This window comes from Ceratotherium simum, chromosome 22 (genome assembly GCF_057802395.1).
Source record: "Ceratotherium simum simum isolate JZ-2026a chromosome 22, ASM5780239v1, whole genome shotgun sequence".
Lineage (NCBI taxonomy): Eukaryota > Metazoa > Chordata > Mammalia > Perissodactyla > Rhinocerotidae > Ceratotherium > Ceratotherium simum.
This window is the reverse complement of record NC_141921.1, coordinates 48,537,022-48,560,789: the sequence shown is the minus strand read 5'-3', so window position 1 is coordinate 48,560,789 and position 23,768 is coordinate 48,537,022. Positions and strand designations below refer to the sequence as shown.

Below are 23,768 nucleotides of genomic sequence, written 5' to 3'. Positions count from 1 at the left end.
TTGGGCCAGTCAAGCCCGGTGCACCAAGGCCCAGCAGGTCCATGAGCCTGGTGCACCAGCCTGGCTGGTGGATGCAATGTCCCCTGCCCGTGGGCTCCACCAACACTGCTTACCTGGCCCCTGTTGGGGGGCTGCAGGCAGTGGCCCTCGGGATGCACACCACTTCCATGCCAGCTGCCTCCATGAAAACGTGACCCCCTGGGCCCCAGCCGGATGGAGTGGTCAGGCTGCAGGCAGTGGTTCACGCCCCCCAGTCCCCCAGGCCATGTAACCTGGGTGGAGTCCTTACAGCCCTGGGAGGATTGGGGAGAGGATGGACAAGACCCTGCTGAGTCCCTGGCCAGCCTCCTCTCCCACAGAAGATTCAGAAATGGGATGATCTGCTGGGGTGGGTCCTTTGCACATGCCCCTGGCTGGGGTCCACCTGGGGCTCCAGGCCAGGAAGGCCCAGCAGGGTGGGGCAGGATGCTGCAGTAGGCTGGTTCCCAGGTTTCTAGGATCCCAGGGTCAAGGGCAGCAGCTTCTCTGTGCTGGGCCTGTGTGACAGCAGTTAAGTGCCTCTTGCTCTGTGCTGGCAAGATGTGGGCTGGGAAGGGGGTGGGGGGAGTCCCAGGTCCTCAGTTCCCCCACAGACACTTCCAACACCCACCTCCAGAAATACCAGCAGGAAAGGATTCACTGGGAAGGAGTCAAGATGTTCTTATAACATAGTTTTTATTAGAGGGTCAGACTGGCAAAGAAAAAGAACGTCAAAAAGGTTTTCTGTAAGTGAAATACATTTCCAAATCTCACACAGAATCAAGCTGCATCAGAAAAGAGAACAGCAGATGCTGGTGGCTTCATCAACATGAGGTCACAGATGTGACACAACATGGCCAATGAACCCTTAGTCTTGGGAGCCAAGAGGGTAGCTTGGCCGCGGCCCCCAGCTGGGAGCTCCTAGCAGGGCTCGGCTGTGACCCACAAGCCCAGGGACACCTCACACCAGCCATAGCATCAGCAGCCTCCACTGCCCACAGGTCATGAAATGACAAGGCAGAGCCATCAATACACAGATATTTGGTAGGTTTTGGGGGGAAACGAAACAGAAGGAAAAGCTGTCATTGGGAACGCCCACTCCAGCCCATCTGAGCAACTGCCACCTCCAGGCGCTGATGGGAAGGCTTGGTGGTGGCCTGAGAGCCAGGTCAGGGTCTCAAGGCAGCCCCGCTTGTGTCCTACAAAGAGGATTGGCCCAGCTCTGGGAAACCATGTGGCTCTGCTGGTATGCCCACCATGTGGGGTCTTGGGCCTCACACGTGTCTGGTTCTGACAGCTAAACGCATGGGGTCAGCAGGGCTCTTGTGAATGCTCCCGAAATATCGTCTATCGTTTCTATAAAACTCACAAATTGTCCTTTGCAGGTCAAAGAGCATCAAACAAACAGTGTCATTACACAACGAGCTGCTAGGTCAGCTCTCCTAGCCCAGCCGGCCGGTAAAGCAGCGGGGTCGGCACACACCGCCTGCTCGGGGAGGGAGTGTGCTGCCGCACACAAACAAGTGCACACACACACGGCGGCCTGCAGCCTGAGACGTTCAAAATGGGAAAATGCTGAAGAACCATTCCTCTGGCGCACATTTCCATTTCTGGCTGCAAACCCTCAGGCCCTCTCCAGTCGCCGCCACCATCTATCCTTCCGCCGGCTGACAGCTTACACACAGAACCATCCTGTCCGGTCACGTAAACCTACTCTGCAGGGGAAACCTGCACATCTACCGCGAGACACAGGCTCTGCCGTCTGCTCGCCCGCTCGCTGCTAATTTACAGTAACTACAGCCCACAGCTCCTCCTCCTTTCTCGGCGGGCACGGCAGGCCACACTGTGGGGCTGCTTGCTAGAGGACGCTGCATCTCCACGCCCCTAAAGCTTCCAACAGCAACATTCAGAAAAATGATCTTGCCAATTCTAAAGTCACATTAAAAAAGTCTTTTTAATAAAAAGATTGTGATGTGCTACAGGCTGGATAATACTATGTCAGTCCACATCTGTAAGCTGTGCTGTTGGCACAGGATGATTTTAAAAGATGCTGTATCATAGAAAAATAATTGTGCAGTTCAATAAAATGCATGTCGTTCAGCTTCTCAATTTAGAACTGAATATTCAAACCAATTATAGTCTTTTTTCCCCCCATGAATTATTTGCTGTGTGTCTACATGATTTGAGAACGTTTTGAACAGTCAATTCCGATATTCAAGTAATTTCATAAAAAGCATTAGTAAAATCAGTTTGGTGCTATAAAGGCAAATCAATTTAAGCACATGACAACATGGCACCCTTTACAACGGAATCGTCTGGAAAACTGAACAAAGAATGCAGCTATCTTAAAAAATACTGAGGTGAAAATGTAACAAATAATTTAACACCACCACATATAAACCCCATAGAAAGACACAGCTGACACCACGTATGACTGGGAGCTGGCTGGCACGGAGCCACAGCCCGGCTTCTCAGCGGATCACGGTCACGTGGGAAGCCGCCGCCGTGTCCAGGTCCGTCTTGGACGGGTACACCACCTTCAGGTGCCCCTCCTCGTCCACCACACGGACCTGCTCCACCACCAGTGGGGAGGGCCCGTCATTCTCAGCACAGGGATTCATTCTGGGAGCTGCAGGTTGTCCCGAAATTGCATCAGCTTCAGTGTCTGAGAGTGAGCCTTCCTCCTTATTTTCCAAAGTGTATTTGTTGATTTCTGCCATTTTCTGCAAATGAAAAATAAATTTTTAACCTAGAGATTACAGGTAATCCAGAGAAGACCGCTGCAAGAGGCAGCCGTTGCAAAATGTGACAGGAAACAGGACATGCTATCCCTCACGGCCAGCGGCCGAGAAGACGGGACCGCAGCACTCACCAGAACGAGGGCATCCATGATATCTTTGCATATCTGCAGACTAGTAGCACTTGTTACTTCCAGAAACAAATCAGAGGTTGTTTTCTTAACCTTAGAAAGAAATTAGATTTCAGAAAAAAATAAAGTTATCAAAACTAGACATCAGCAATTGCAACACTTAATCTGAAGAAAAACCAGTAAAATGTCACCCGAACCAAGACTATCACCTTCCTACAGAGAGACACAAACTGGAAGGCTGCCCTTGAGGTAAGTCCTGGGGCAGCGCCAAGCGTGAGCCGTGGTGCGCGCTCTGAAGGCCACAGCGGCCCGGCGCGGGGTCTGCCCTTGTATCGTGCACGGGGGGGCCCTCATGGGGGACAGACACCTGTGTTAACTCTGCACGTGAAACAGCCTCAAAGACACACAGATGTCCAGAGACTCGGCCCTACCTTCGTCTTCTCACTGTTGGTTATCGGTGGGAAAGAAATCACGTCACCATCTGCATCCACAAGGCAAGGGTAGTTTTCTTTTCCATCCAGTAGGTGAAGATATCTGTGTGGGAAGAAATAACCACAGGCAGAGCTATGAAAGCATACCTAAAGCTTAAACTGGACAAATCACAGTTCTTTAGACAAAGTGAGTGTAAGACCAGGGGCACGTTTAACAAGCTTACGAGAAGCCTGCGTTTACACAGGGCAGCAACAGGTTTCCGCCTAACGAAGGCAGGTCCAAGGACCCCCACTGGGCAGCGACCCGAGCCACCCAGGATCTGACACACCATGGCAGGTCTGGTTGTCTGACTTCCTGTGGCTAGTGGGTGACGGCATTTCCCTCGTCCCTTGTGTGTCTCTCTCTTGTGGGCGCTTGGGCACGTCCCGAGGGCCACCCTCCCGTGAGATGACACAAAACCTGCATTCCCGGCACCTGGATCGCTGAAGCAGCGCCCATCTCCCCACATGTCCGAGCCGGGGCCCGTCTAGATGAGACTGATCTAATGGTATTTCCTATTACCCCACGCAAGAACCCCTGACAGGGGAGTGACAGAAGCTTGGGGAGATTTCTTTTGTCTTTCTTTTCAACACCTGCAAGGAGTTTTCAAGTTTCAGGAGTGTTAGGAGTTTCCTAAATGGCATGAGTTAATGAACGGAGGCTGGTGCGTTGTGATCCCCCAAGAGTGCACCCCTTGGGGCCCGCAGTGGTCCCAAGACCACCCCCGAACCTCACCGCCAGCAGGTCCTCCCCTGTGGGAGCGCGCGCAGACTGACCTGTGCAGGCCCGAGACGTTCTGCCTCTTCTTCTGCTTCCTGTGCTCCTCGGCCTCCTGCTGCAACTGCCGCACCAGGTCCTCGGCCTTGACTTCTCTCCGCCCCAGGGGGACGATCTAGGGCGAGAAACCTCGCGGTCAGCTCATGTGAAAACAAACCTGCACCGGGATCCCAGCCACAAAGCACAGCCATCCTGCCATTCGCTCTGGCCGTCAACGCCAGTGACGCCTCTCATCTCTCCTCCATTCGCCTCCACGACGGGGAGAGGCGGCCGAGAGCGGACACTCCTCTGAGCGGAGAGCAAGCCGACTGAGCACAGAACCGCCCTCCACATCACACGTGAACACACTGCGCTTCAGAGGCCACCTCAGGACCTGAGGGCCAAACACTCCAGCACTTCCCAGCTGAGTGTGACCCGCAACCTGCCAAGCACACAGCCGCGTTTCCAGGGCGTGCAGGTCCTGAGGAGGCCACGGGAGGACCAGGCCAGCAGCCGGAGCTGGTCACGTCAGGCGCACAGCTCGGCACCGAGGTCCACCTGGCGGCTGCCAGGAACCCCCACACCCACGGACCTCAGTGGCTGCACAGACCAGAAGCAGGACCGCAATGGAACAACTTACACTGAAGTCAACCTCGAATTAGGAGTTTTGCAAGTGGGATATAAACCACAGTTTTTGGTTAAAAGTTAGTGAGCAAATGAAAAAAACCACTTTCAAATTACTACTTCCTTTGATGAGTTTGCTTGCAAAAGTAACTGTAAGCACGGCCCGTTTCATTATTGTACTTTGTGTACTTGCTAGGAGCAGTGTCAGATTCTACTTTAAAATACTCCAACGCAACCATTAGCAAGTGTATTTTGAAAAACACCAAAGGAACACCTCAAATCCCCAAAATAGGAAGGGATGTGTGGGTCACCTTGAGGTCCTTCGGCGGGCGAGCAGCGTACAGCAGAGGCCCTCGGACAGCTCTGAGGTCGTGGGTTGCGATGGTGGCCACTGTTCTCTTCTCACAAAGGTCCTCGTGGAGCTTTGTCTGCAACACAGAGCCCAGGTGAGCGAAGCTCGGGGTGCCTGGGCCGGTGAGGTGCCAGCCGGGTCGTGGGCCAGGAGCCCCCCACAGCGTGCCCCCCAATACCCGCAGCCTCTCCCAACCAAATATTTCTCATGTGGAACCACCACTGGAAAACTACTTTATCTGTTCATCAACAGGATTCCTTCTTTCTCTACCTCTAAAACACAATGTTTGAGGCTTCTAAGAGTACACCTTGAACTAAAATTTATGACTGAATAAACAAAAGTGCAACTTAAAAAGAAGAATTACCCCAACACGTTTTTCTTCCAAAACACTGATCTTGGAGTTCTAAACGCCAGGCAGGGCGTGCCGCACGCCTCCTCCCTGAGCGCAGCAGCCGGAGTCCTGAGACACAGTACATGAAACTCCAGGAAGCCGCCTCTGCTCCCGTGGGGCTGCACCTGGGGCTTTTTCCCATGCGCAAAGATGTGCTTTTTATTTTAAAAGCTGGGCAGACCTCACAGAAAAACAACCAACTGGGAAGTTCATCTAGCTAAAACCTAAACAATTCACATAAGAACATGCTGGCAAGACTCGACAATTTTAATGCTATCTTACACGGAACTAAATGTGTAATTTAATACAGAAATCAGAAAAACCACCAAAATATCAGAAACTCGAGGAACACTGATTTTCCACCGCAACAAATCTGTCTTCAAAAATAAGGCTCAACTGTAAGAGTCGAGCATGACAGAGCAGGAGGCGGCGACCACTCCCGACCAGGCACCGTCCAGACACACAGGGGTCGTGTCTGCTCGAGGCGCACTCTCGGTGTGCCAGCTGCCTGGTGGGCCATGTGGGTTGAGGCCCAGGGTGACGAGCCTTGAGGAGTGCTCAGGACCCAGGTCAGTCCTGTTCACTGCGCACAGACTCCTCACAAACACCAAGAGCCCCCCTTTTGCAGGTGAGGAAACTGAAGCACGCAGAAGTGACAGGCCAAGGTCACCCAGCCCCACGACCTCTCCTCCCCACACCCCCGAGCGGCATCCACAGTGCACACCCCGTGTCCTCGCCACATCTGCTGGCCGTGCGCACCCACCTGGGAGGTGAGGAACCGCTTGAGCGCGTTGCCGGCCTGCAGGTCCATGCCCCTCACAACGGCGCCCACAATGAATGGCCGGACGTCCCCGACCTCGGGGCTCACCCTGACCATCAGTGGGGCAGGGCTCTCCGAGATGTGCAGGACCCTGAGCAGCAGCCTGCTGGCGTGGTCCACCTCCTCCTCCTCGCCCTCACCACTCTCCTTCTTCTTCCTCTCCCTCCTCTTCCTCCGGCCCTCTTCCTTCTCGGGGCCCTCGGCCTTGCCCTTGCCCCGCCCGCTGCCCCGGCCTCCGACGCGCAGGTACTCCAGGATCGACCTGGTCTGGCAGCCGCTGACCATCTTCTCCAGGCGCCTGTCCTTCAGCTTGTTGCCCCGGAAGTTGATCTCCTTGAGCTTGGGGCAGTCGGCCAGCTCCGCCGGGATCTCACTGAGCTGGTTGTTGGAGAGGTCCAGCATCTGCAAAAGACCGAGAACACGTCAGATGCCCTGGACCTGGGCCTGGCCCAGGGACGGGGAGGAGTGCCCCTTACTCAGCGAGGGCCCCGCTGCCCATCAGCCACAGCACGCCCCTCGGCCAGTGCAGCTGCGACACGGCAAGACCTGCTTTCTTGGTGCCGCATGCCCTGCGAGTCCGAGCCACCCCGTCCCCAGCTCTGTCCCAGCACCAACATCCTAAGGAACAGGAGTTGGCAATGGTTACCAATCATCTCTATAAAATACTGGTCTTACTCTTCCTGGGACCACACGTTCCCCAGAGGGACCAGCTACGGTAATTTCCAGATGGATGGTTAGGTTAGAGAGACAAGGGACAAGGGGAATATTGGGTTATGAACAACTTAAGTTCTTTGGATGAGAAATCGGTTCCTCACAAAATGATGCTAAGATTCTTTTCAGTTAAATGAGCTAAAATGACAGAGTAACAAATTACTCTTCATATTGAAATACGAAGTCACCAGCAATACAACACACAATGCTCTCATATTTCCTGTGTGCAAAAAAATGGCTAACTGGCTTTAATACTGGGATGGTTCTCAGCCCTTCCTTATGACCCAGGAAAAGGGCATGGGGCACTGCTATCTGTGTCGTAAAAAGGCTCAGGAAACGCTACAGCCCAGGCGCAACAACCTTCTATCAGCATTGGTGACTAGACTTTGACAAAATGTGTGGCTGGTGTCAGTATGGACACGATGAAGACAAGCAAAGCAGCATCTTATACGGTCACAGCGCCTCTCTCGGAGCCGTGGGGGCGGGATGAGGACACCAAGGTGCCACCTTACGTGGTCATGGCGCCTCTCTCAGAGCCATGGGGGCGGGATGAGGACACCAAGGTGCCACCTTACGTGGTCATGGCGCCTCTCTCAGAGCCATGGGGGCGGGATGAGGACACCAAGGTGCCACCTTACATGGTCACAGCAGCTTTCTCAGAGCTGTGGGGGCGGGATGAGGACACCAAGGTGCCACCTTACATGGTCACAGCAGCTTTCTCAGAGCTGTGGGGGCAGCATGAGGACACCAAGGTGCCACCTTACGTGGTCATGGCGCCTCTCTCAGAGCCATGGGGGCGGGATGAGGACACGAAGGTGCCACCTTACGTGGTCATGGCGCCTCTCTCAGAGCCATGGGGGCGGGATGAGGGACACCAACGTGCCACCTTACGTGGTCATGGCGCCTCTCTCAGAGCCATGGGGGCGGGATGAGGACACCAAGGTGCCACCTTACGTGGTCATGGCGCCTCTCTCAGAGCCATGGGGGCGGGATGAGGACACCAAGGTGCCACCTTACGTGGTCATGGCGCCTCTCTCAGAGCCATGGGGGCGGGATGAGGACACCAACGTGCCACCTTACGTGGTCATGGTGGCTTTCTCAGAGCCATGGGGGCAGTATGAGGACACCAAGGTGCCACCTTACGTGGTCATGGCGCCTCTCTCAGAGCCACGGGGGCGGGATGAGGACACCAAGGTGCCACCTTACGTGGTCATGGCGCCTCTCTCAGAGCCATGGGGGCGGGATGAGGACACCAAGGTGCCACCTTACATGGTCACAGCAGCTTTCTCAGAGCTGTGGGGGCGGGATGAGGACACCAAGGTGCCACCTTACGTGGTCACAGCGGCTTTCTCAGAGCTGTAGGGGCAGTATGAGGACACCAAGGTGCCACCTCACGTGGTCATAGCGGCTTTCTCGGAACCATGGGGGCCGGATGACGACACCAAGATACCACCTTACGTGGTCACGGCAGCTTGCTCAGAGCCGTGTGGGCAGGATGAGGAGACCAAGGTGCCACCATACGTGGTCACGTCGGCTTTCTCAGAGCCATGGGGGCAGCATGAGGACACCAAGGTGCCACCTTATGTGGTCATGGTGGCTTTCTCAGAGCCATGGGGGCGGGATGAGGACACCAAAGTGCCACCTTACGTGGTCACGGCGGCTTTCTCAGAGCCGTGGGGGCGGGATGAGGACACCAAAGTGCCACCTTACGTGGTCACAGCGGCTTTCTCAGAGCCGTGGGGGCCGGGTGGGGGCCGGATGAGGACACCAGGGTGCCACCTTACGTGGTCACGGCGGAATTCTCAGAGCCGTGGGGGTGGGATGTGGACACCAAGGTGCCACCTTATGTGGTCATGGTGGCTTTCTCAGAGCCATGGGGGCAGCATGAGGACACCAAGGTGCCACCTTATGTGGTCATGGTGGCTTTCTCAGAGCCATGGGGGCAGCATGAGGACACCAAGGTGCCACCTTACGTGGTCACGGTGGAATTCTCAGAGCCGTGGGGGTGGGATGTGGACACCAAGGTGAGTGGTCGGATTCCAGGACACTGACAGATAGTCTTCACAGTGGGTGGGGTCTTCTGCCTTCCCTTCTCACTGTGGGTGGTAGAGGAACACCTCTCCTGGGAGCAGCCCCAAGCAGTGGCCCCTCTCTTGGCTTTTCCCAGCGTGACTGTCCCAGGGGCAGCCTCAGCCCAGGCGGCACGTAGCCCTGTGTGTAAATGGCTTCTTTCTCCTTCTCCTCCTGGGCCAGCGGAAGCTCTGGCCTGGCCTTGCTTGGCACTGCGCAGACCTGACGTGGGACTGAGGGTTTACCAGGGTGGCTATGAAGACACCTCATCATCTGGTTTGGTCGGAGTGGGGAGTGGCGCTTGGAAAGCGAGGCAGCAAAGGGCGGCAGTGGACGCCCAACTGGCCGTGGCTTGGGGAGAGCTCTGGGCGGACGTAGCCCGCCTGGACTGCACCCGGAGTCAAAGCAACAGCACAGCAGGCAGGCCCTCTGCGCACACTCACAGTGAAGCAGGCGCTCCCACTTGGTGTTCGTGGCCAGCGATGAGTCCCGGTCCTGCCTGGGGATGTGACAGGGCCACAGCGGGTGGTGGATTTTATTAAGAACTGAAAAGGGGGGAAGGGCTCTGACCATTCAGAAGACGCACCTGCCTTGGCTAGTACAGTGGACAATTTTAATGGAATTTCACAGACTCCAAGTTATGAAGGAAATTAAAAAGGCATTTGTTTGGAATTCTCTGGCTCAAACAATCAGGCTGCTGAGAGGCCGGGAAAACCAGAGTAGAGAAGGGGGCATCACCACAGACGTCTTCAGTCAAACCACTGGTGCCAGGCAGCCTGACGGGGCTGTGGGTAACACAATTTCATACAACTGTCACCGTTTGTGCCTCTCCAGGCCCTCCCTTCTCCACTCTTAAGGCAGGAATGGATAGGGTAGGGTACATGGACTATATGGTGGCCCTTCCAGGCCTCCCTGTATCCCATCCCTGGGCCCTGGCAGGTCTTTCCACCAAGAGGCAGAGGCTACTGCCCACCCTGGAACCTGCGCTGGCCTCCTGACGTTCAGGAACCAGCAGCCACGGTGACGGTGCCGTAGTTCCGAGCCCAGATTTGCAGAGCCTGCACACTGCTTTCTCAGGAGCCCATCTCCAGCATTAGAACCAACCTGGGCCTGGCCTGCTGGGGCCACCTAGACCAGATGTCACCATGTGGACATGTGAGCCTGGCTCAGGCCGGAAGAATCGTGTCACCTGACCACCTGCTCAGAGGCTTGTGAGCAAAGGCTTCAAGGTCAGGTGTGGGGAGGTCTGTACATAGCTCCACCTGTACACACCAGCTCTGGGGTCTCCTGTACTGTCCAAAGGGGCTCTGGCCAAACAGCTTGAGAACTCCACTGGGACAACCCTCATGGCTGCATGAAAACACGGCCAGCCGGATGGATGTACTGTCTCTGCCTCCTCGGTGAAAAAACCTGGAAACAGCAGCAGAGGAAGAGCCGGTAAGGAGGGGATGGCGGGCAGGGCAGGGCCTGTGCCTCGCTGGCTCCTAGCCCCACCCAGAGTGGCTTCAGGCCAGCAGCCTGGTGCGGTCTCCACAGAGGACAAAGGTACGAGGGTATTCGGGGGCAATCTTCTGTCAGGAGCAACAGTCATCAAATAACAGGCCTTTCAGAGCAGTAGCGTGGCAGCAGCCACAGTGCCGAAGCGGCAGCTCAGCACCTGTGCTGGGGCCCTGTGGGAATACAAAGACGGAGGCAGGGGTGAGTGGGGAGGGAGGCAGGCAGAAGTGGGGTCAGATGATGCAGTCCTTGTAGAGAGGCAGAGACCGCTGACCCGAGTACAGGGTGGTCCCTACACCAGACCACGCTCAACCTGGTGCTGTGCGCCCTGAGCAGCAGCTTCCAGGGGAAGCAGAAGTTCAGACGGTCACACTCTAGGTGAGTGCCAACAGCAGACGGGGGCCTCCAGAGAGGCCCCGAGACGGGAGGTCACGTCAGCACAGTTTAATCTGCGCGGTTTAGGCTGTGCTGAGCACTTGCTTTCTGAGGGGAAGCTGTGTTTGGATTACGCGCTCCAAGCCCCCAAGGATGCGGCACGCATTATCCCTGCAGGGAGAAGTGCGTGCACGTGGAGGGACCTGCCGGATTAACTGCAGCCGCCTGGAGCTCACACAGAACACGCCATTTACCTCCTCCCTGCGGGGGACACAGACGCTGGCCAAGGAGGGACAGTCTCCGACCCCAGACTGCGAGCTGACTGCTTTCTAGGAACGTCGCTTCTGCATGAGACACGCTGATAGGGAACGGACCCTAAATTCCTGGCTGTGAGAACCTGAGACAAAACGCCCCCCACTGGAAGCGTGTAAGAAACTGTCTTCATTCTAGTGGGCAATGGCCAGGCAGCAGCTGCTGAAGGGACCTGGACTCTGCCTGGGCACCTGAGTGGGCCCTGCCACCTCCAGCAGCAATGAGAAAATAAAAAGACCAAGTAGAGGGCCGGCCCCGTGGCTTAGCGGTTAAGTGCGCACGCTCTGCTGCTGGCGGCCTGGGTTCAGATCCCGGGCACTCACCAACGCACCGCTTCTCTGGCCATGCTGAGGCTGCGTCCCACATACAGCAACTAGAAGGCTGTGCAACTATGACATACAACTATCTACTGGGGCTTTGGGGAGAAAAAAAAATAAAATAAATTTAAAAAAATAAAAAAATAAATAAAAAGACCAGGTAGGGATTTTTCTTTTACTTCAATTTCTCTAATCACTGGACAAAAGGTTTCACCTCCAAAGTTGAATTCCTTGTGGAGCTTGACTATGGGAGGAGTCCCACATGTGAGCAACACTGTACAACCTACGTGGGCACGATTCCTTGTAGGAACTGGGAGAAATCCTGGATGCTGTGGTCTCTCAGCTAGCTACTGTGCTGTCCTGGCCCATTTCAGAAGTTTGGGGGAACATCTGTCCTGTCCATCCCTCCATCAGTTCCTGATGGGCAATGCCATGGGTCTGGGGAATAGTCACTTAAAATGCAGGCAGCAGAGTAACATCAGCATCACGGCGGAGTGAGCTCTCCCTTTTGACTCTCTCTGCTAAGATACAACAAAAAGGACATTCAAATACCAGCAGAGGACATTCACACAACACCAGAAACGTCTGAGACCCACACAGCCTGAAGGTGGAGATGCTACACCCCTCAGAGGAAGTGGAAGGAGGTAAGGAGAACTCCTCTCCTTCCCCAACAACAGTGACCCTGGGACTGCGCGGCTCTCTGAGACAGAGGGGGGTGGGGCAGCCCTCTGTGGGAAAACCATTGCCCTCCAAGTTCTCTCACAGCCTGTGGGAAATTCCCACATGGAGGGGAGTGAACTGTTGCAGGGGTGCCTTCATCAAGCTAGCACCCCGGGAGAGCAGATAGCGAGGGAAGAGTGAGGAGCCCCTGGGATTGGGTAGACAAAAGAAAGTGGCCCTCCCCAAACCCGGAGTACCAGCACAGCTGGTTAGCCAGAGTGCCCGTGGATCACGGTGGGCTCAGAATACTCAGTTGTTGACCCCCACCTAGTGGTGGCAGGTGGAAGCTGCAACCAGATATTTTCAGAATGAGGAAAAATAAGCCCACACCCTTAAGCAGTATGCAAAAATATATTACATCCCCAGACCAGAAGGAAAATGACAAGGACCTAGAAATTAATCCTGAAGGCACAGACATTTATAACCTAAATTACAGAGAATTCAAAATAGCTATCATAAAAAAGCTCAACAAACTACAAGAAAATACAGATAGACAATTCAATGAAATCAGGAACTTCTTCACAAGAGAGATTGAAACTATAAAGAAAAACCAATCAGAAATGTTGGAAATGAAAAACACAATGGAGAGGATAAAGAAAAGTCTGGAATCTTTAAAGAACAGAGCAGATAATACGGAGGAAAGAATTAGCAATATTGAAGATAGGAATGCAGAAATGCTCCAGATGGAGGAGAGAGAACTAAGACTAAAAAGAAATGAAGAAATTCTCTGAGAAATATCTGACTCAATTAGGAAATGCAACATAAGGATTATAGGTATTCCAGAGAGAGAAGAGAGGGAAAAAGGAGGAGAGAGCTGGTTCAAAGAAATAATAGCTGAGACTTTCCCAAACCTGGGGAAGGAGCTGGAAATACAAGTGAATGAAATCAATAGATCTCCTAAATACATCAACATGAAAAGACCCTCTCCAAGGCATACAGTAGTAAAGCTGGCAAAAGTCAATGATAAAGGAAAAATATTAAGAGCAGCAAGACAAAAAAAAATAACGTAGAAAGGAATTCATATCACACTCTCAGCCAATTTCTCAGCAGAAACTTTACAGGGCTAGGAGAGAGTGGAATGATACATTCAAAATTCTGAAAGACAAAAACTTTCAGCCAAGAATACTCTATCCAGTGAAAATATCCTTCAGATATGATGGAGAAATAACTATCAGAGATAAACAAAAGCTAAGGGAGGTCATTGCCACAAGACCCCCACTACAAGAAATGCTCAAGAAGGCCGTCATGCATGAAAAAAAAAAAAAGAGAGAAAGGAGATACAAAGCTTTGAGCAAGAAGAAAAATAGGTAGACAAAATCAGAAAAATTGCAGCTCTCTATCAGAATAGGTTAGCAAACAATTATAACACCAAAGATTAAGGGAAGGAAAACACCAAAAATAAATATAACCTCATCACTTTAAACACAAACTCACAACACAAGATGGAATAACTGGTGACAATAACAACTTACAAGGGGAAGAGGAGGGGGATGGAATCGACTTAGTCTAAGGAAATAAGAGGCCATCAGAAAAAGGACGATCTCACCTATGAGATTTTTTTATACAAACTTCATGGTAACCACTAAACAAATAAACAGAACAGAAACACATATGATAAATAAAGAGAAAACTAAGGAAACCATCATACAGAACTACCAACCTGAACTGGTAGTCCGAAACACATGGGATGAGAAATAAAGGAAATGCAAAAGAACTGGAACAGGAGCGATAAAATAGCAGTATTAAGCCCTCGTATATCAATAATCACTCTAAACGTAAATGGATTGAATTCTTCAATCAAAAGACACAGAGTAGCCAGATAGATTAAAACACACGACCCAACAATATGCTGCCTCCAGGAAACACATCTCAGCTCTAAAGACAAACACAGGCTCAGAGTGAAAGGATGGAAGACAATACTCCAAGCTAATGGCAAACAAAAGAAAGCAGGTGTTGCCATACTCATATCAGACAAAGTACGCTTCAAGATAAAACAGGTAATGAGAGACAAAGAGGGGCAACAGATAATGATAAAAGGGACACTCCATCAAGAAGACCTATCACACTGGGCCGGCCCCATGACTTAGCAGTTAAGTGCGCGCACTCCGCTACTGGCGGCCTGGGTTCGAATCCCGGGTGCACACTGATGCACCGCTTCTCTGGCCATGCTGAGGCCGCATCCCACATACAGCAACTAGAAGGATGTGCAACTACGACATACAACTATCTACTGGGGCTGTGGGGGAACAAAAAACGAGGAGGAGGATTGGCAATAGACGTTAACTCAGAGCCAGTCTTCCTCAGCAAAAAGAGGAGGATTAGCATGGATGTTAGCTCAGGGCTGATCTTCCTCACACACACAAAAAAATCAAATAAAAAGAAGACATATCACTTATCAATATATATGCACCCAATACAGGAGCACCAAGGTACATAAGCAACTATTAACAAACCTAAAAGGAGATATTAACAACAACACAATAATAGTAGGTGATCTTAACACCCCACTCTCATCAATGGACAGATCATCCAGACACAAAGTCAATAAGGAAATAGTGGACTTAAATGAAAAACTAGACTAGATGGACTTAATAAGATATATATAGAGCACTCCATACAAATGCAGCAGATTACACATTCTTCTCAAGCGTGCATGGAACATTCTCAAGGACAGACCATATGTTGGGAAACAAGGCAAGCCTCTATAAATTTAAGAAGATAGAAATCATAACAAGCATCTTTTCTGACCATAATGCTATGAAACTAGAAATGCACTATAAGAAAAGAAACTAGGAAAGTGACAAAGATGTGGAGACTAAGCAACATGTTACTGAACAACAAATGGAAGAAATTAAAGGAGAAATCGAAAAATATCTGGAGACAAATGAAAATGAGAACACACCATACCAACTCATATGGGATGCAGCAAAAGCGGTCCCGAGAGAAAAACTCATAGCAACACAGGCCCACCTTAACAAATGAGAAAAATCCCAAATAAGCAACCTTAAACTACACCTAACAGAATTAAGAAAAAAAGAACAAACAAAACCCAAAGTCAGCAGAAGGAGGGAAATAATAAAAATCAGAGCAGAAATAAATGAAATTGAAACCACAAAAATAGCAGAAAGGATCAATGAAACAAAGAGCTGGTTCTTTGAGAAGATAAAAAAAATTGACACTTACCCAGACTCACCAAGAAAAAAAGAGAGAAGGCTCAAATAAATAAAATTAGAAATGAAAGAGGAGAAATTACAACACATACCACAGAAATACAAAGAATTATAAAAAAATACTATGAAAAACTATATGCCAACAAGTTGGACAATCTAGAAGAAACGGATAAATTCTTAGACTCATACAGCCTCCCAAAACTGAACCAAGAAGAAACAGAGAATCTGAATAGACCAATCACAAGAGATTGAAACAGTAATCAAAAACCTCCCAAAAAATAAAAGCCCAGGACCAGAAGGCTTCTCTGGAGAATTTTACGAAACATTCAAAGAAGATTTAATACCTATCCTTCTCAAACTATTCCAAAAAACAGAGGAAGACGGAACACTTCCTAACACATTCTACAAGGCCAACATCACCCTGATACCAAAGCCAGACAAGGGCAATACAAAGAAGGAAAATTACAGGCCCACAGAGCTGATGAACGTAGATGCAAAAATCCTCAACAAAATATTGGCAAGCCAAACACAGCAATACATTAAAAAGATCATACACCTTGATCAAGTGGGATTTATACCAGGGACATACGGATGGTTCAATATCTGCAAATCAACCAATGTGAATACACCACATTAACAGGACGAGGAATGAAAATCACATGGTCATCTCAAGAGACGCAGAGAAAGCACCTGACAAGATCCAACATCCATTTATGATAAAAACTCTCAACAAAATGGGTATAGAAGGGAAGTACCTCAACATAATAAAGGCCATATATGACAAACCCACAGCCAACATCATACGCAACGGGGAAAAACTGAAAGCCATCCCTCTGAGAACAGGGACAAGACAAGGGTGCCCACTCTCACCACTCTTATTCAACATAGTACTGGAGGTTTTGGCCAGAGCAATTAGGCAAGAAAAAGGAATAAAAGGAATCCAAATAGGCAACGAAGAAGAGAAACTCTTGCTGTTTGTAGATGACGTGATTTTATATACAGAAAACACTAAAGAACCCATTGGAAACCTATTAGAAATAATCAACAATTACAGCAAAGTTGCAGGGTACAAAATCAACTTACAAAAATCAGTTGCATTTCTATACTCTAATAAGGAACTAACAGAACGAGAACTCAAGAAGACAATCCCCTTTACAATCACAACAAAACGAATAAAATATCTAGGAATAAATTTAACCAAGGAGGTGGAAGACCTATACAATGAAAACTATAAGACATTATTGAAAGAAATCGATGATGACATAAAAAAATGGAAAGATATCTCATGCACACGGATTGGAAGAATAAACATAGTTAAAATGTCCATACTACTTAAAGCAATCTATGGTTTCAATGCAATCCCAATCCCAATGACATTCTTCACGGAAATAGAACAAAGAATACTAAAATTCTTATGGGGCAACAAAAGACCCCAAATAGCTAAAGCAATCCTGAGAAAAAAGAACAAAGCTGGAGGCATCACGACCCCTGACTTCAAAATATACTACACAGCAATAGTAATTAAAACAGCATGGTACCAATACAAAAACAGACACACAGATCAATGGAACAGAATTGAAAGCCCATAAATAAAACCACACATCTACGGAAAGCTAATCTTTGATAAAGGAGCTAAGAACATATAATGGAGAAAGAAAAGTCTCTTCAATAAATGGTGCTGGGAAAACTGGACAGCCACATGCAAAAGAATGAAAGTAGACTATTTTCTTTCGCCATACACAAAAATTAACTCAAAATGGATCAAAGACTTGAAGGTAGGAGCTGAAATATAAAACTCCTGGAAGAAAACATAGGCAGTTTGACATCAGTCATAGAGGGATCTTTTCGAATTCCATGTCTACTCAGACAAGGGAAACAAAAGAAAAAATAAACAAGTGGGACTTCATCAGACTAAAGAGCTTCTGCAAGGCAAATGAAACCAGGATCCAAATGAAAAGACAACCCTCCAGCTGCGAGAAAATATTTGCAAACCACATATCCAATAAGTGGTTAATCTGCATAATATATAAAGAACTCATACAACTGAACAACAAAAAAACAGACAACCCGATCAAAAAATGGGCAAAGGATATGAACAGACATTTTTCCAAGGAAGATATAGAGATGGCCAATAGGCACATGAAAAGATGTTCAACATCACTAAGCATCATGGAAATGCAAATCAAAACTACACTAAGATATCACCTTACATCTGCTAGAATGGCTATAATCACCAAGACAAAAAATAGCAAATGTTGGAGAGGTTGTGGAGAAAAGGGAACCCTAATCCACTGCTGCTGGGAATGCAAACTGGTGCAGCTTCTATGGAAAACAGTATGGAGAGTCCTCAAAAAATTAAAAATAGAAATACCTTATGATCCAGCTATCCCACTACTGGGAATCTATCCAACGAACCTGAAATCAACAATCCAAAGAGGCTTATGCACCCCTATGTTCATCGCAGCATTATTCACTATAGCCAAGGCAAGGAAGCAAGCCAGGTGTCCCTCGACTGACGACTGGATAAAGAAGATGTGGTACATATATATAATAGAATACTACTCAGCGATAAAAAAAAGACAAAATTGTCCCATTTGCAACAACATGGATGGACCTGGAGAGTGTTATGTTACACAAAATAAGCCAGAGAAAGACAAACACTGTATGATTTCACTCATATGTGGAAGATAAACTAATACACGGACAGAGAGAACAGTTTGGTGGTTACCAGGAGGAAGGGGGTCGGGGGCGTGGGCACAAGGGGCGAAGGGATGCATTTATATGGTGACTGACAAGCAATAATGTACAATTAAAATTTCACAACGTTATAAACTATTATGACATAAATAAAAAAAAAAGAACTCATGGAGAACCTATAGATAAAAAGACTAGAGAGACTTTTCAAGCAGTGGCAAAGGAAGGACCTTATGAATCCTGACTCAAAATAGCAGGGAAATTTGAAACCTGATTGGATATTTGATATTAAGAACTTCTTTTAAAACATTTTAGGTGCGATATAGTACTGTAGTTATGTTTTAAAAAATTAAGAGTCCATATCTTACAAAATGATACAATGTCTGGGAGTTTGCTTTAAAATAAGATGAAGGGGAGTAGAGGAGAAGATATACATGAAACAACATCGGCCATAGTTGATTGCGGAAGTTGAGATGGATACATGAAAGATTATTTTGCCATTTTTCTCGTTTTGTATAGATTTGAAATTTTCCACATTACAGCTTTTAAAAAGACAAAAAAAAAAAAAGCACGCAGCAGTCACATGAAAGTGTCACCCATCCTTGGTCCACCATAGCCATGGCAATTGAGCCCAACAGGTCACAGAACCCCAGGGTAAGAAGCTATGCAACTGGGGAGAAGCCCACTCCAGCTTCTCTTAGATCTCCTGGGGGGGACAGGCCAAGCAGAATGGATCAGAGGCCAAGATAATGACGAAGCCAGGCTCACCACAGGCAGTTAACTAACTGATGAGGTAAAGCACAGCGAAAGTGCAGCCATCTCTTCAGCCTCCTTGGCCCAGGTGGCTGGAGTGGGGAAGAGGGACAGGCCTTCACCATCTGGTGGCAGCTCACTAGGGAGTGGGCCAAGCAGAGGTCTGTGTGCTGTTACTTTGGTGGCCCCTACAGAACCGGGCCTCCAGGTATTCCTTGTGTGACATCTCCCCACCAATCTGGACTGGGCTTTACCTAATTAATCAACAGGATGCAGCAGAAGTGATAGAGTGCTAGTTCCAAGTCTACGCCTGAAGGCCTGCCAGCTTCTGCTTCTGTGCTCCGAGGAGCCCTGAGCTGCCACGTAAGTCAGACTAAACTGCTGGGGAAGGATGGGTCCCCAAAGGACCTGGAGAGAGAGAAGCCCAGCTGAGCCCCTGGCCTACTGAATGTAGTCACGCGAGTGACCAAAAGCAAGAGCAGTGACCGAGCAGCTGGGCCAGCCCAGCATGGAGAACTGTCAGCAAATACAACGACTGCTGTGGTTTGAAGCTACAAAATCCTGGAGCAGTAATGCAGCCCTGGATGACCTACACAGGCACCATCACCTCTCTTCACGGCACTATGGTTATCCTCACAATTCTCTCACAGGTGAGGGAACAGGTGGGAGCCAACAGCATCACTATGAGATGCCGAGCTGAAACCCACACTTGCCGGTTCTGAGCCCAGATTTCTCTCCTCCAGCTGTCTTCCCACAGCACCAGGAAGGACAAGGAACATCTCTACTCAAAACTCCAGCGCATGTGCAGCAATGCTGTTTCACAGTTCTAGTAGCCATTCCTCATGGAGGCATCATGTTAGAAAAGGCCCCCAAAAGGGGGCATCTGAGCCCCAAAGGGATTCCAAGTAGCTCTTGCACAACATGCTCTAAGAAACAACCCTCTTCATGTGAAAGAGAGCCCATGGGAGTCTAAGAATGGTGAACAGAACGGACCAGGAGAGGGGGATTTAGCAAATGAGACATTCTCTTTGACCTAAATGAGGGGTTTTTGGACACAATAAAGGCTACTACTTTACTGAGCGGGTACTAGAGAGGGTAGTACAGAACATTTAAAAAAAAAAAAAAAAAAAAACCACCAAAAAACAAAAAACTTGAATACTGTTAAGACATTATGGATTTGAAAAGAAATATAACAACTCTATGCTCACGTGACACTATACTAAGCTACACATCTGGTACATCAACCTTCTGAAAAACCAAAAGACCAGATGGGAAGCTGGAGTAGAAAGTGCTGGATGTCACGCGTCATACCTTCACCTTAAAGGAAAGCCTACAGCCCTGGACGACCAGTGTCCCAGGGAGCCATCCCTCACAGCTTCTTCCTGGAAATACCAGCAAGCACGTGTCATTCTGCAGGGTGGTCTTGTCAATTTCTCTTAACTGCAAACATACACACACATATACAAATATATCTTTACACACACACAGACATATTTGTAAAAGGAGTTGGCAATATCCTAAGAGTAATTTCTGCTGTGAACGGATCAGTTGCTAAACTGTATACACATTTTATTGTTTAAAGAAAAATTTGCACAAAAAGGATGAAAAATTTGAGCAAGGAGAAACACAGGCCTGTCAGTTTAAGGATGAAAAGGAAGATGCAGGTAAAAGAGCACTGGACAGGAGCCTACAGACCTGAATTTAGGTCATGGCTCTGCGACTTCCGTCCTCCCATCTCTCACTCAACAGACTAAGGGGCACCTATTACAAGCCAAGCATTCTGCTGGGGTCTGGGGACCCAAGACGAATAAGCAAGTGGTCCCCAGACAACGGAGTCTAGAGGAAACCCCAACTTATCTGCTGTTTACTTTTGGCAACCCCTTCCCGCTTTCTGTAAGACAGGAATAATAACTCCTACCTTAGAAGGCTGTTGTTAGCGTTAAATGAAATACCATACATGAAATCACATCGTGGGCATTATGCAAATTCTAGTTATTTCACATCTTCATGCCTTGTCCGTGTCCACCCCCCGCCACAGGCCTCACACAGTCATTTCACAAATATTTGGAGACAAAAAATCTAGACATGGGTCCCTGCTGGTGACTTGCTTCCGACCTGAGGGAGAAGCCAAGTTGGCTAACAATTACGAAACAGTGTGCTACGTGTCCAAGTCCAGTTGGGAACAGTGTGGTGCGAGTAGAGAGAACCACCCGAGAATGCAGGCCAGGTTAGTGGGAGGGGAACTGGGGGTAGCGACGGCTTCCCAGAGCTGCTGACACTAGAGCTGGCTCTTCCCGGCCAGCAGAAACTTCCCAGGCCCGTCCCCGTGGGACATCACCGGGACGGCTCAGCAGCGGGAGGAGCTCCCTGGCCGTGGCTACTCCATGCCCCGCCCCGCCCCGCCCCGCCCGCGCCGGGCAGCCCCGCTGACCTTGAGCGAGGCCAGGTGGGCGATGTCGGGGCTGAGCTCTCGGAGGCAGTTGTCGGCGGCCGCCAGTTCGCTGAGCAGGGGCAGCGCGCCGGGGCGGAAGAGCGCGGCGGGGAAGGAGTCCAGGCGGTTGCCGGTGAGGTTGAGGGTCTGCAGGCGCGGGGCGCAGCGCGCCAGGTCGGCGGGCAGCTCGCGCAGCCGGTTGCCGCTGAGGTTGAGGCTCTGCAGCTGCGGGAGGCCCGGCGGGTCGGCGGGGCCCAGGCCCTGGCCCGGCGGCAGCGCCTCCAGCGCGTTGCCCGACAGGTCGAGCACGCGCAGCGCGGGCAGCGGGCCGAGCTCGGGGCTCAGGCCGGGCCCCAGCGCGTTGCGGCGCAGCACCAGGCTGTGCAGCTGCGGGAGGCCCTGCGCCAGGCCCGGCCCCGGCTCGCGCAGGCTCCCGCAGCCGCTCACCTCCAGGTAGTGCAGCAGCGGCAGGGTGAAGAGCCGCGGCGGCAGCCGCCCGCCCGCCGCCCGCACCCGCTCCTCCAGCCCGGGCCCCGTCAGCATCAGCTCCCGCCGCCGCTCCCGCTCCGCCAGCTCCAGCTCGGGCCAGGCCTCGGAGACAGCCGCTGCCGCCGCCATCGTGCCGCCGCTTCCGCAGCCTGTCCCGGGGTGCTTCCGGGGCACGGCTGCGTCACTTCCGGCTCAGGCCGGAAGAAGCCATAGAGAACACGCCCGGACGCTAGAGCGCCTCAGTGAGTGCCATAGAGGAGAGGGTCCTCTCCCAAATGGAGCCGGGGGGTGGGGCTGGGAGGTCCGGTCTTTCCCGAGTCCTCGTCAGCCTGCGGGTCGGGCTGGGGGCACGGCGGCCCGGAGCTCCGGAGTCCGCGGGGCCACTCCCTCCTGACCTGTCCTTGACCCCGACCTGGCCGGCCGCGCCTATTCTCGCAGAGTCCTCGCGGGAGCCTGTAGGGAAGGAACCGTGGTCCCGCCGCCCTCCGAGCTCTGGGCTGAGACCCTGCGATGACAGGCGGATGAGGAGTCCTGCTGTATCCGCGGAGATGCCCGGGGAATTTGGGCTTCAGTACCACCTAGTTGGGAAAGGGGAGGGACGGAGGCCTTTCAGGGGAGAGTAAATGGTTTCCAGGAGAGATGACGGGCCCTAAGGAGAGCAGATGGGGGGATGACAGTTTGTGACAGTGGGTCTGGGTGTGGCCTCGCTTCTAGTCTCCTCTCCCTGACGAGAGTCCATCTTCCCGGCTGGTGGAACTTGTGACAACCGAGTTCCTTTGGCGGGTGTGTGTTTAGGCAGAGAAGGGAGTTCGGAGACAGCTTCACCCACATCTGCTGTTTCGCAAGAGCCTGCGGCTCAAAATAATCAATATACCGAAGCGGCGTATTTTGGGGTGGCGTATTCTGCTACCCTTCAATACCCAATCAAGTTCCCCTTAGTAATGTTCTGTCCACTGTCCTCGTCTCCTGCCCCGGGCGTAAACGCCCAGCTGCCCTGTCGTGTTCAGAGTTGAGTTCGCTCTCTCTCCGTCACAATGGTCCTGGGTTACGTCTTCCTTGCTGTTTTTAACGAGCATCCAGTGCAATGCGTTTCCTTACAGATCAGTGGTTCTTGTTTTGGAATCACTGGGAGATTACAAATGACTGATGCCGGGTCCCTCATCGAGAGATTCTGGCCTGATAATCTGAGCTGCAGCATGAGCGTGGGGGTTTTCACAAGTTCCCCGGGTGTTTCTATTGAGCAGGCAAGGTTGAGAAGCCACTTGGGATCAGTTAGTTTTCCTGTGTTGGGATCCGCTAGCTGGGGCTTTTGGAGGAGCCGTGCAAGTCAGGGCGCTGCCCCTGTTTTCATTAACTCCTCACCCCAGCAGGGTTTTCAGTTGTTTTATTTTGTTTTGAAATTTCTGAACTTTGTATTGAAGTGTGATAGACATCCAGAAAAGTGTGCACACATCACGAGTGAATTTTGCCCAAACTGAACACATCTGTGTAGCCATCCTGTAAAACTAGAAACAGGTGATTACCAGTCCCCCCAAAGCCCCCTCATGCCCCAAAGTGGAATCACTTTCTTGATGTCCTACACCACAGGTGAGGTTTCCCATTTGCATGGCTTGAAAACATGTCAAACTCAAGATTATATTATTTAGGGGTACATTCGCATGTGGTAAATCTATGAAGACAACCAATTGATACATTATTCCTGAAAAGCAAAGCTGAATTTACTCTCTTGCAAAGCGAGGGAGATCTACAGTCTCCCTGAAGAGTGTCTGAGCAGGCCTTGTGTAGATTATGCAAGTGAATAGTGGGTGATTCATTTTTCTGGAGCCCAACTAACGTCTCTGAGCCGACTTGGTGACACCATATGGGTCAGCTTTTGTGATGGTGACGTCGGCCAAAAAGCACCTGCAAATTCCCAGAGGCTCTCCAAC

At 50.5% G+C, this 23,768-nt stretch overlaps 1 protein-coding gene across 1 annotated transcript; it reads right to left on the bottom strand.

Annotated features, from left to right (window-relative positions):
• Positions 1 to 695: 695 nt before the first annotated feature.
• On the bottom strand, positions 696 to 21,984 carry LRRC47 (leucine rich repeat containing 47). The gene is made up of 7 exons (XM_004425515.3): positions 21,352 to 21,984; positions 6,245 to 6,703; positions 5,050 to 5,166; positions 4,135 to 4,250; positions 3,319 to 3,421; positions 2,891 to 2,980; positions 696 to 2,741 (listed from the first exon to the last, which is right to left on the bottom strand). The coding sequence occupies exons 1-7, from the start codon at positions 21,967 to 21,969 to the stop codon at positions 2,490 to 2,492; spliced, it is 1,755 nt and encodes a 584-aa protein (XP_004425572.1). The 5' UTR covers positions 21,970 to 21,984; the 3' UTR covers positions 696 to 2,489.
• Positions 21,985 to 23,768: the final 1,784 nt, after the last annotated feature.